We start from the raw sequence: 13170 nt of genomic DNA, 5'->3' as shown, positions 1-13170 counted from the left end.
CATTATTATAAGCTTAAAATATTTCAAAGCACAGACAGTGATTTGAAGATGAAGCCAACAAAGTGCTTTGTTTTTCAGGTTTAGGACTGAGATGAACAAGTTTAAGTGTAAAGTTGCAATGTAACTTTGTCACTCTAAAGCTGGGAAAATCAGAACAGAAATAAACTGATGCAAAATTAGGTTAGAGAGACATAGAAGTGAGACAGTTCTCACAGTTTTATATCAAGGAACTGAATATAATCTGACCTGTAAGTATATTTATCCATTCTCATCGTTGTATTGATTACATGTGACTATATCAACTGCTGTAATTAAATTCAGGTTCATCCTTACTAATGAAACACTTAAACCTGCATCATTTAGTAAAACACAGACAAAAACAACAAAACAGAAACATATGTCAAGTGCAGCCTATAAACACATGCAACAGTGCAGTTTATTTGAAGGGATTAAAAGAAAAGCTAAACAACTCAGACTGTTCAGTATGAATTATTCAACATGGAAATTTTGCAACCACAGGGTAGTAGATCAATAATAAGGAATAACAGTTTTAGGGAAAAGGAGAAGGAGCATTTCAGACACTGAGAAAAGGCACTTCATATATCCAGAAACTACACTGACAGAATCCCTTTCAATTAATAAAAAAATTATTTAAAATGGATTTTTTAAAAAAATCCCTCAAACCCTGCACAGAAGACCATGTAAACAGGTTGGTTTCTCTGTACAGCGCCAACCAATTATTGGTTCCATCTGTGGCTGAGTAACTGGAAAGAAAAAGAGTTTAAAAAGGAAAAAAAAAGTTCATCTAAGATGCTCTTGGCGCCGCCAAGTGGCTGCTTTCTGAAGTTTCTCTGTAGTACACTTCTAGAGCCACAGGGAGATGCCAGAAGCACAAACAATGTCAAATATTTCAGCATCAGTAAAAAGAACATGTCAGTATTACTTATAGGGATACAGTGCCACCTATCTATATGCTGAGGATCATTTCAGACACACATTACAGATACAGCTCAGATCAGGAGCGAGTGGCTCATTTTTTAACCATTTTGGGGACAGACACTCTAACCTCATTTGAATGTGGAGTGTTCAGCCCAAGGGAACAATAAAATTTAACGATCAAAACTCTGGCTGTTCAGCCATGTGTCAAAGAATGCTAAGGTTTTATAAAACTAAAATAAATAGAGTAAAATGTACCTGCAGCCTTAACATTCATTGGAAACTTTGCATTTTCTCTCAAACCTCAAGCCACAAATTAAGTGGGATAGTACTTTTTAATGTTGTGCGTATAACTACTCTCTTTGAATAACTTCATAATTCACAATGAAAAAAGTAGGTTTCCATTTGTAAAACCCAAGAATAAATGTGCATTGCAATTACAGCAAATGCTAACAAACACAAAGCTACAATATCTGATCCCGCATTAATCATCAGTGCAACATCAAACTCCACTAAGACAGAAGCAAACCCCACACCTTACATTCACTAATCTGACAGTGCACTGCTACTCAGCTCTTCTTGTGACTTTGTGTTTCGTGTTTTCAATGTTTTATGTGCGGAGATTAAACAGTGTCTGTTTAAACACTAAACTGTTTTCTTTCATTGGTACTTGCTGGTCATACAGTTAGGTCCCACATTACAGTGATGCTATAAATCAAAACGTGGTGTTGTGATGGGATAAAGGCAACCACCCCACAGACACAACTGAGCCCAGGTTTCTCTGTAGCTACACCCAGACTGTCAGCCGAGGGGGTGACATTGATTCATGCTGGTCAGTGCAATAATGAAAATTTAACATCTGAACATTCACATCACACATAAACCAATTAAAAAAAAAAAAAATCGTGCAGCCCAACATAACCATAAGGTCATTAGCAGCTTCTGACTTCTCTGTAAAACGTCAGAAAAACATGGTCTGAAGGGGTAGCAGATTAAAAAAAAAAAAAAAAAAAAAAAAGGTAAAGAAAAAATATTTGACTCAGCTGGTATATCTTAGACATGTAAGGCCATCTTCAACTATTTGTGCCAACAAAGTTTAAAATATATGAGGAAGAGGTATGTTTTTGTGATGGTAAACTGGAAGAAAAAAAAAAAATCCATCCTAAAAGAAATGGCAAAAACCTTAAATATACAGATAATTGTAGATACAAACCATACTTCACCTCCATAAAAATGTGACGTAGAGGGAATTTTAAAGTTGGAGAACACTAGATATTCCTTATAAATACTATTCTTACTGTAAATACTCCCAGGGGCCTTTAGGAAATCTATAAATATGATTTATAAATATGCACTCAATAGATTTGCTGAGACATAAGTTAGATTTAGTGACCACAGTGACAGGAAATAAACAAGTAATAATATGGTCATGTAAAAATAAAATTAAAAGGATGCATAATCTCAGTGAATGTAACAGGTCTGAACTATTTAGCATCTTGAGAGTTGTAAAGGTGTAAAAAAAAACAGGTTTTCATTAGAGGAAGCTGTGAGTGTGGAGGATAAAAAAGGAGGGAAAACTCTGAAGATGAAGAGGGAAATGGACTCTCAGGTGCTTTTTTTTTCTAGGGTGGACCTGAGGCCTTTTGGGAGAGGAAGGACATGGTTTAGTATTTGAGCTTCTTGGGCACTTCCCACGGGAAGACGTCGCGACCAAAGTGACCATAAGCTGCTGTGCGCTGATAGATGGGCTTCTTCAGGTCAAGGTCCCTGGAATAAAAGCATATTTTCTTTGAAATATTTATTACAGAAATATTAAAATAATATTAAAACAACTTTAACCTTTAATGAGCCAGGAGTCAACAATACAACAATGCACTGAAGAAAGTCTAAAACATGACATGTAATACCTCACAATGACTCCTGGACGTAGGTCAAAGTTGTTCTTCACAATTTCCAGCAGCTCCCGCTCACTCCTCTGAGAAGTCCCATAGTTGAAGATGGAGACGGAGAGGGGATGGGCAACTCGATGGCATACGACACCTACAACACATGGAAGTCAAAATTGATTAACTTTTGGTTCTAGGAATTCAGAACCACAGTAAAAACAAAAGATGACAGAAACAAACAAACAAAAAGACAAAAGGTTAAAGAAAAAAAAACAAACATATCTATTATGTGCAAACATTGTTATTCAGTCCTGTAACATTTTGGTAGCCGAACAAACTTTCGCTTGCCCTGTGACATCTGCAAAAAATAATTATGAAACTATTATTGGAATATTTTTCCTTACAGTTCCAGTCTAACAGGAAATGTTTCCCCTAGGCAAATATGCAGACTTTAGATTTATAAATATTTTAAAATTAGTTTTCTGGTCCTAAAATCTCAATCTTATTACCCCACCCCCTGAAGGGGAGGCAAGGGGTATTGTTTTTGGTTCGATTTTTTTCTTATTTTGTTTGTTAACACTTTAGCAGCAAAACTATTAGTTGAATTCATACCAAATTGGGTTTATAGATTGCCAGTGATCCAGAATAGATGGGGTTACATTTTGGGAAAAGTAGGTCAAAGTTTAAATCTTTTATGAATTTTTAAATTCCCCCCTCCCCCTTTACTTATAATGGTCGAAATGTATCTATGCTGTCTATGTCAATGCTGACATCAGCACACACAGACATGTTGACATCAGCTGGATCAATGCCAAAATAAGCAACAATGCGTGCAAGGGGTGGGGTTTGTTGTGCCTGGTGCCACTTGTTTTATTCCTATTTTTGTTTAATCATTCTTTAACGCTGTCAGTTAAATCTGCAAATGTATGTAAAGCAAGCAGGACCTGCCCCATATAACATCAGATGAAGTTTGTCAGCTTAAGAGTAGTGAATCTTTGGTAAAACCTCCAGTTTCTTCATAGATCCAATACTCTGAAACAAACTTTTATGTTTTCCACATTTTGAGTGGCCAGTGTAATTTCTCTATGTCTGGAAGGTTACGTGACATGAAAGATATTCATTTTATCACAGTCTATAACCTCATTAATAGACATTGTAGCAACAGTATGAACACAGTACTAACTGAAGGGAAGCGACAAAGGGAATTCAATGTGACCTAAACTGTGTTTTTGTACTGTGAAGAAACCAACAGTCACCTGTGTTTACAGAACCACGTACTGACCTGGACCAACACACGCTTGCACAGCCCTGCTTTGACCAGAGATTTGGCGACCCAGCGAGCAGCATAGGCGGCAGAGCGGTCTACCTTTGTGTAATCCTTTCCAGAAAAAGCTCCGCCTCCATGCGCCCCCCAACCTCCGTAAGTATCGACAATGATCTTACGGCCAGTCAGACCAGCATCCCCCTGTGGGAAAGAACAGATACAATAAATAACCTGGAGTGATGTACCTGTACTTAGTTAAAAGATCTCCAACAGGTGCAGGGATCTTAGAAAAAGTCCTGTAAAAGGAAGATCATTTTAAGAAACTTCTGGTCTCGCCTGCGGCCCTCCAATGACAAAGCGTCCGCTGGGCTGCAGGTGGTAGATGGTGTCGTCATCAAGATACCCACTGGGAACCACAGCTTTCACCACCTGCTCCTTCAGAGAGTGACGCATTTCATCCAAACTGACACCCTCATCGTGCTGCACAGACATCACCACAGTGTGGACGCGCAACGGCACCATGGCTCCTCGATCCTGTCGGTACTGGACAGTCACCTGAGGGACAAATAAACAAGGTGTGACATACACGCTTAAAAAGATGTTTTAACACCAAGCATATAGCATCTGCTGGTTTAACAAATGTAACATTAAATACATTTTCCTGAGTTCACATTAAACTCAATTTAGACCAAAGTTTAACAACGAGGCCAAACTCAAAACACAAAATGTAAAAGTTACAGCAGTCCGATCACACCTCTCTGCTCTGTCTTCATCTCAGTTGCCAGTGGCTGATTTTAGAACGTGAGGCATGTCACCTGTTTCTAGAGTCAGTCAGCGTGTAGAAAGTCAGCTGGTCAAGTCTGTTTCCAACCATCAGCTGGTCAAAATGGCTAAACTTCAAAGAGAGAGCGTCACCTCATCAGTGTGAGAAACAGCTGTAGTTTTATGACACAGCTCCACAAACTTGGCCCTCTTGTTTTTTACCGTTTTATCAAAACTATAAATGCACCTGTAGTAAGTCACTCACTACCATTATCCTCACTTACATTTTAAAAACCCCATGAATTATATACAGCAAGCCAGCAGTGAGAATGAACGTATATAGTGACAGTTATGGAAAACAGAATTTGGTGACTTGAGGAAGTTCTGTAGACTGGCAGAAGTTCAATTACATCTAAGTCATGAATCTTTGGTGTGAACAGGGCTTATTAATGCAGAGTCTATTAATGCCGAGTCTAATAACAAACAAATGAAAACAATGGTCCTGTTGTGTTTTCTAACCTGAGTTTTGGAGTCTGGTCGGAGCCAAGGCAGGACCCCATTTCTGCGTAATTCAGCCATCTTGGCATTGAGTTTGTGAGCCAGAACAATGGTGAGGGGCATGCATTCCTCTGTTTCATCTGTGGCGTATCCAAACATTAAACCCTGTGGGAAACAGTCACAAGTCAAAGCATGACAAGATGACAAATAACTGGTAAAAACTAAATCACTGCCACATTTCTGGGACCAGTCACTGTACTGTGAACCAAATTCAGAACCTGTGCTCTTACCTGGTCTCCAGCCCCGACGTCCTCCTCTTTGCGATCCAGATGAACGCCCTGAGCAATGTCAGGGGACTGCTGCTCCAAAGCCACCAGCACATTACAGGTCTTATAGTCAAAGCCTGTGGTAACAGAGAAAAGCCATGGTTTTCATTGTTTCACTTAAAAATACTCTTGAAAATATACTAATATCACTGTTGAACTCATCTCATTTATTCAGGTTTGACTCTAAAGCATCAAGGTGGGATTAAATATTCCAATTAAAAGTAGAGTGGAAACAAGATGCATTTTTTTAATGGCTACTTCATCAGTACAGTTCTAAAATATCACCATTATTAAATATAAATAAACTAATGAAATGCACAGCTTCCCTCCACAGCTCTCTCCTCAGTCCAAAAGATTACATATGAGGGAGAGTCAAAAAGTTCTCAGATGAGTGCTATGTCACTGGGGATGAAACTTGGATCTACTAGTTTGACCAAGACAGTAAACTTCAATCAAAAGAGTAGCATCCAAAAGGAGCAGCTGGACCGGTGAAAATCAGGGCAGAGGTCTGTTAACACTTCAGTGTCATGGGCCGATTAAATCGGCTTTACGAAAACAACCTGTAAAGTGCCACGCGCCGATCAGATCGGCTTTGGAGAACACGCCATATTTGTGTACAAACAAACCATCCACCCCCATTTCTTTCTCACATTCGATGACGTTCTTTCTGTGTCCCCCTTTGAGACCATGCAGACGGGAATTTGAGGTCATGCAACCGAATAATATTTTATATCTTTTTAATGTTTCTTATTCTCTGGTGTTTCATCAGAGGGAGCCCTCCATGCCGGGGGGCGGCTGTGGACTCCGGGGGCTGTGGCGCCTTCTCTCACTGGGGTCCGCTCCTTTCTGGTGGGTGGGGGTCCCAGTTGGCCCTCTCCCACTAGTTGGGATGCGGGGCTGTGTTGCTGGTGCCTGGTCGCCGGGGTCGGCGGCTGCATCCTGGTGCGGATGGCTCCCTGAGACAGCGCCTCCTAAATTGATGTTTTACTTTTACTTGTACATTTTTGTTCTGGTCTACCCGTGCTCAGTCAGTCTTCTTAAGTATGTGTGAGCTTGTGGGTTTGCATGTATATGTGTATGTATGTGTGTGTGTGTGTGTGTGTGTGTGTGTGTGTGTGTGTGTGTGTGTGGTGTGTGTGCGTGTGTGTGTGCGTGTGAGTGTGGGTGGGGGGCGGGTACTGATTTTTAAACTAATATGTAAAGCACTTTGTGCTACAGTTTTTAATGTATGAAAAGTGCTATATAAATAAAGATATTATTATTATTATTATTATTATCATTATCATTATCATTATTATTATTATTATTATTATAATAAATTATGCAAATTACGATCAATAATGAATCGGCTGCGTCCGGTGCGTTTTGACTCTAATCAGCAATCGGTCGGATGTTACCAAGCGGTTTCCTGCAGGATTCTTCAAATATTATAAAAACGACGCGAAATACTGAAAAACGGCCAAATTCTGTGGCACTTTTAAGGCTTATTAGCCCCTTAACTGTCTGGCACTTAAAGAGTTAAATCAATAAATAAAATAAACCTTTTATTACATTTGTCTGAGAACTTTTTGACTCTCTGACAACCTCATGCTGTTTCAGGTCACTGATGGCATCATTAAAAACAATTTGTGCAACAATAGCTAAAATTTCACTATTGTCACAACCCTTAGCATTCTTTAACTTCTTGGATACTTTATAGAAAACTGTACTGAGTATGTTGTGGGCAGGTCAAAGTAGATTCAATGCACAGAACTCAAATACTGAGCTCACAACAACCAGATGTCCTCACTTTACCTTTTGAGGAGTCGTCGTAGCCAATATGCTTGATTGTCTCCCTCACAATCTTCTGATAATCAACGCTGGCCCTTGAGGTGATCTCCCCTGCCAGCAGGATCATCCCCGTCTTAGCTACAGTCTCTGAAGGCACAGTGACAGGCAGTGTGAGGGATAAGTATAAAAGGCCATCAAGAAAAGAGGGTAACAAGGAATTACGAGGGAACTGGATGGCATTGTAACAGGTTTAACAAACAAGCAGTCTGTTGAAAAATCTTCACTTCAAACTGTAAACTTTTTGTTTTAAATAATTTTGCCAAAGCCTTTTTATTTAAGTGACCAATAATATCCATGCATGAATTTAAAGATACACCATGCCTTAATCTCAAGGATGATTATCTTGTCTAACTTATGGCATCATTTTATGAAGTGACATGTGAACTTATCCTCTTAAAACATAACATGCTCCAGCATCAACAGCACAACATCTCTAACATGTCACATACTTTTCAGGGACAGATATGTAAATGATAAAACCTTATAGCAAATTGGGGTTTTTTTCCTTGCCTACCTGGCCCATACCTGCATCGCTGTCCGATACAAAGGTCCAGAAACTTACCACATGCTACTTTGGCATCAGGGTCTTGTGTGAGGTGTGCATCCAACACGGCATCACTGATTTGGTCACATATCTTATCTGTGAAAAAACAGATGACATTTTCTAATAAATACCAAAAAACAGACACAGTTTTGCCTTTTGACACGTACATTTCAAAGACTTTCAACAAGTTGTTACATTTAATTATTCAAATGTCATATTTTTTCTCTTTCATTTAAAATAAATCTAATCTACCAAAAGAAAATAAGTTCGTAAAGCATTAGGTCATATGTGTAAAGAATATATTGTATGTCCATCTGTACTATTTACGTTAATGTTTTTGTTCTAAAACATACATTTTACTTCTTTTTCCTGAAGTGCCATGTGACACAAACTAGTTCAACATTATTGCAGGTGTTTAAAAAAGTAAAAGTGAACAACAAACCATGAGGAGCCTTTAACAGTAAAATGTTGTGGATTAAAATAAATACAAAGTCCACACATTCTTTAAAGCCTCCCTGAAAGAGAATTAATGGCTTTAAGAAGCAACATACAGAACAGTCATAGCTTGTACCTTGGTATGATGTAAATTTTACAATTTTTCTACAGTTTGCGTGAAACTAAAAGCAACTAGTCAAGGTTTCAATGCTCCAATGAATGATTAGTAATACTACAATCTATATGAATGCACTTCCTTTCCCTTTAGACTCTAAAAATCAGGAGGAACTGTACACAGTAGAAATTATGGTTAAGTCCCAGAGATCAACTAAAACACACTACTCAGACTGGAATGTCGGCATTCTCAGCAGTCTGAATCTGTTAAAGTTTCATAAGTGTCCATGAAAAGCATACATAATGGTATCTTTATGTCAAGCACATGAGTAATAAAACACTGTTGCTGCATACTGGGTTCATGTTGTAGCTAAAATAAGTCAATTACTGCAGTGAACTGACTGAAAATTAATCCCGTCTATAGTTTGTTACTGTAAAGAAAAAACCTGATCAATTCAAGTTAAGACGACTGGTTGAAATGTTGCCTAGTTTTGGTAACCTGAATCATTAGTGTCTAACTTATTCACCTCTCACTTTCTTGGGCATTCTCTCCAACACAGTCTTAATTTTTTCGTTTAATATTTTTTCTGGGGTGTGCCAGAAACTGACAAGATAGTGTCCTACAACAATCCATGGATAAGTATGAGGATATGACTGCTTTACACCCACAGTTGAGCTACAGCCCCTGCAGTACCTATTATTAGACATACTGGTAAGCCTATTATCCATTGCAATAAAGCTGCAAGTTTGTTTGGTATCCATCTCAGCAAACAGACCTTACGCTTGCACAACAATAGAGCACGCCACATTTAGTTAACTCTAAGACTACGATGCAACTCCCTCTAGCAGCTAACAAGGCTGTCTGACTTCACAGAAACATACATTTAGTTGCACTTACGTTTATCTGTGTCTATTCCTCCCCACCTACACGGCACTGGTAGTTTTGTGTATATAAAACATTTCATTGTATGCTGTACATTCAGCTGAACACAAAGAGGTTAGCTTCATATGACTGACAGGCACCACGGGTCCTCATTGACTCACTGCTAGCCTTACTAGCTAACCTCCGTGCTGTTAGCATACAGTCGCAATTCTTTAAATGAACTCCAAAAACGGTAATTCCTTATCTTGTAGGTTGACTGTGGTTTTTACAGTTTTGTACTGCTAACAGAGGACCGGGAAAGGCTGCCGGGGCCACATGGTGACAGCTGACAGACATCAACACGCCGAGCTAACCGGCCAACGCTAACTAACGCATGACCTTATTTGAGACGCTAACTAGATGCTATAAGGTTATTAAGTACAGTCAAACAGGGCCGGCAGTTGTAGACGTGTATCTCACCGGGATGTCCTTCTCCCACAGATTTCTGAGGTGAAGAGAAAGCAGTCTTCATCAATGAGCGAGTTGTTATGGAAACCGTTGAGCTGTCCGTTCATTTTAGTTTATTAACACAATGCTAACTGCTAACACGCTAGCCGGTCGGATGTGAGCCTCTTTAACGGTCTGCTGGAAGGCGCGGGTTTAATTGCCTTTATCTGAAGTCTCACACTTCAACTGGGCTCCCTGCTTTGGTTATTAGCTCACCGGGTGAACGGAAGGGCGGCCGGGACAGCTGTACTTATACCGACAAACTACTGCTACGTTCATGGACCGCAGCACGGTCGGAAAGTACAGCTATACCAAATGTAAACAGACTTGGCCAGATATTCTTTTCTATGGCAAGCACAATTCCCCATTTCAGCCCGTTTGATTACAATCATTTTAATAAAATACTTTGAGGCACTTCATCTTCTACTCTAAAGCATCTGTTTTCATGTACTACACACAGATAAAAGATGTAATTATTATCTGACATGCCTGTGTGCTGCGTTCAAGGTCACCTTTATCCAGGGGTCTCAAACTCATTATCTTTCAGGGGCCACATTCAGCCCGATTTGATCTAAAGTGGGCCGGACCAGTAAAATAATAGCATAACAACCTATAAATAATGACAACTCCAAATGTGTACCTTTGTTTTAGTGCAAAGAACCCCATTAAATTGTGAAAATACTTACTTTTATCAACTATTCAAACAAAAAAAGATGTGAATAACCTGAAAAAAACGGAAATGTCTTAAGAAAAATAAGTGCAATTTTAACAATATTTTTCCTCAACTTACCATTTCTACATGTGCATTATGGAAGCAAACTACAAAGACACTAAATACTTAGTAACCGGCAGAAAATTGTTAAAATTGTGCTTAATTTTCTTTTGACATTTCAGGTTGTTCATATTTGTTCAGGTTATTCACATTTTATTGTCAGAGGATAGTTTGTAAATGTAAATATTTCATAATTTAATGTTATTTTTGCACTAATACAAAGACAAAAATGTGAAGTTGTCATTATTTATAGACATAATGTAATATTTTTTTCACATCAAAAACGAGAAGAAAATATGGAGACATTATTTCTTGTAAGTTATTATGCTATTATTTTACTGTAGATCATATTGGTCTGTATGTGGAACCTGAATGAAAATGAGTTCAACATCCTTGACTGTGGAATTTTTGTGCTTTGCAAATTCATCCCACAGGCCAGATTGGAACCTTTGGTGGGCCGCATTTGGCCCTGGGCCGCATGTTTGAGACCCCTGCCTTTATCTATAATGACTACTCTAAACTCCACAGGCCTGTGCTAACCTGGAACAACTATCTCCTATCTAACTTACTATTAGTTTTTTATAGTGGTTGACTTTGCTTTTGTACCAAGTACTATATTTCCATCCATCCATCCATCCATCATCCATCCATCCATCCATCCCATTCATTCATTTGTTTGTTGTTTGTTTGTTTATGTAATACCAATTTACCATTTATGAACTAAATATTCCATTTCTTGTGTTATTCGTACATAAATGTTTATTTACAAGTTTTGTTTTATTTCTGGTGAACCCCAGGAAGAATAGTTGCTAAGTTAGTGGTTAATAATCTCAGAGAGAAATTTTCCAATATTTAGCTCCTCCACTACATTTCTGTGGGCTGCTAGTAATGCACTCTACATTTTTTAAACATCATTTTATAAAAGTATGTAAAACATCAGAAATTTTTTTTTCTGAAAGTATGAAGTGATTAATAAGTCACTTTAAGTTAAATGGTCCTTTCAGGTTTTGCTATTATATACAATGTATTTAGATTCATATTACTACTGCATCACTGTATATGTACATTGTCTGGTGCACTGTCACAGTCAGTAACTATTGCAAAATAAGAGAAGTGAGTAAAACAACCAGCTATCTGCTGCACCAAAACTGGTTCAAAACTGGAAAGACTGGAAGTTCCAACGGAGACATCTGGACATGACTCATCTATCGATGAAGTTCAACTGGGTGTAGCCGAAGGATGTCTAAGCTCTGTTAAAATCTAAAATGCTATTATAGCTTTCAGAAGTACTGGACGCTCCGAAGGAGAGGTTGCCCTACGTGTTCTACGTAGAGATTAGACTTAGAGCTATGCTCTTTTAGGACCCAGAAAGAGGGTGGCAGATTGGCTTCTAAGTTGTTAATCTTACTTCTCAAATAATGCTGGAGGTTTCATCAGATAGAGTAACTTTGCATCGATGAATCGAGATCTGAAGACAAAGACCTATCTCATCTGAGAGACAACAAGCCAAAGACTTCAAAGACAAAAATTGTCTTTTAAGAGACTTTTACCAACTCCACGGGAACATTTGCCAACAAATAAGGGTTTGCCAGAGTTTGTTGGGTTTTTTCCCTGCTTTGGTCCCGAACTGGAAAGAAGAAGATTTTTATATTTCTTAATTCTTTTTCCTCTTTACCCAGCATTGAGTTCATCAGTTTTGGCCAAGCTGATGAGTTCCTTTCTAAATTGCATTAATTTCTTATTTTTCTGAATTTGAACTTTTTTCTTATTTTTTTCTTAAATTCGGAAACAAAGTTTTTCCTTTTTTCTTCCCTTGAGGACATAAGCAAGGCAACAATTGGGACATTTTCAGAAAAGGACTCAAAGGACTGAACTGTGGGTTGAGGGATTATACAGGGATTGCATTGAAGTAAGGAAAATAGAAGACAGTTAAGTTTAATGATTCGGATATTGATTTATAACTTTAGAAGTTTAGTTTAATGATTTTATTATTGACTAATTGATTGATGATTATGTATATGCTTTGCTTTGCTAAAATTGCCTACATTAAATTTATAAAAAGTATATTCTAAATTCTCCTTGATTTATTCCCAATGTGGTACATTATGTTGGTGAATGTAAAAGGTTAGGTTAATGTGTGCATATCATCAAAGGTCCTGAAGGTATCTTAGCCTTAATCCACCTATTATTATTTATGTGTCCTGAGGGTCTTCCATTCTGGCCTTCAAATTATTACCTGTCATGTAACAAGTGCACTAAATCCATGTGAAACAGCTGCCATAACCAACTGGGCTGGTATATTACTGACCATAGAGTGGGTTTGTGATGATTGACCATGTGGAGGAGGAAACACACCAGGAGGCTGGAACTAATCTTCACCGCAGTATGATTTATTTACAGTATTTGCCCAGGTGACATTGCTGATGAGCAGTGT

General features: G+C 38.3%; 1 protein-coding gene across 1 annotated transcript; it reads right to left on the bottom strand.

The window, feature by feature from the left end:
• Positions 1–400: 400 nt before the first annotated feature.
• Positions 401–10220, bottom strand: LOC115429710 (S-adenosylmethionine synthase). Its single transcript, XM_075353504.1, is given in 10 exon segments — positions 401–2703; positions 2844–2976; positions 4105–4287; positions 4423–4641; positions 5368–5511; positions 5637–5749; positions 7467–7589; positions 8065–8142; positions 9938–9959; positions 9961–10220. Coding segments are annotated over 9 exon segments (1050 nt in total). The 5' UTR covers positions 10033–10220; the 3' UTR covers positions 401–2703; positions 2844–2880.
• Positions 10221–13170: the final 2950 nt, after the last annotated feature.

The sequence above is a fragment of the Sphaeramia orbicularis genome, chromosome 12, assembly GCF_902148855.1.
Source record: "Sphaeramia orbicularis chromosome 12, fSphaOr1.1, whole genome shotgun sequence".
NCBI lineage: Eukaryota > Metazoa > Chordata > Actinopteri > Kurtiformes > Apogonidae > Sphaeramia > Sphaeramia orbicularis.
Note: the sequence above shows the minus strand (reverse complement) of the source record. Positions and strands in the feature narration are given on the sequence as shown.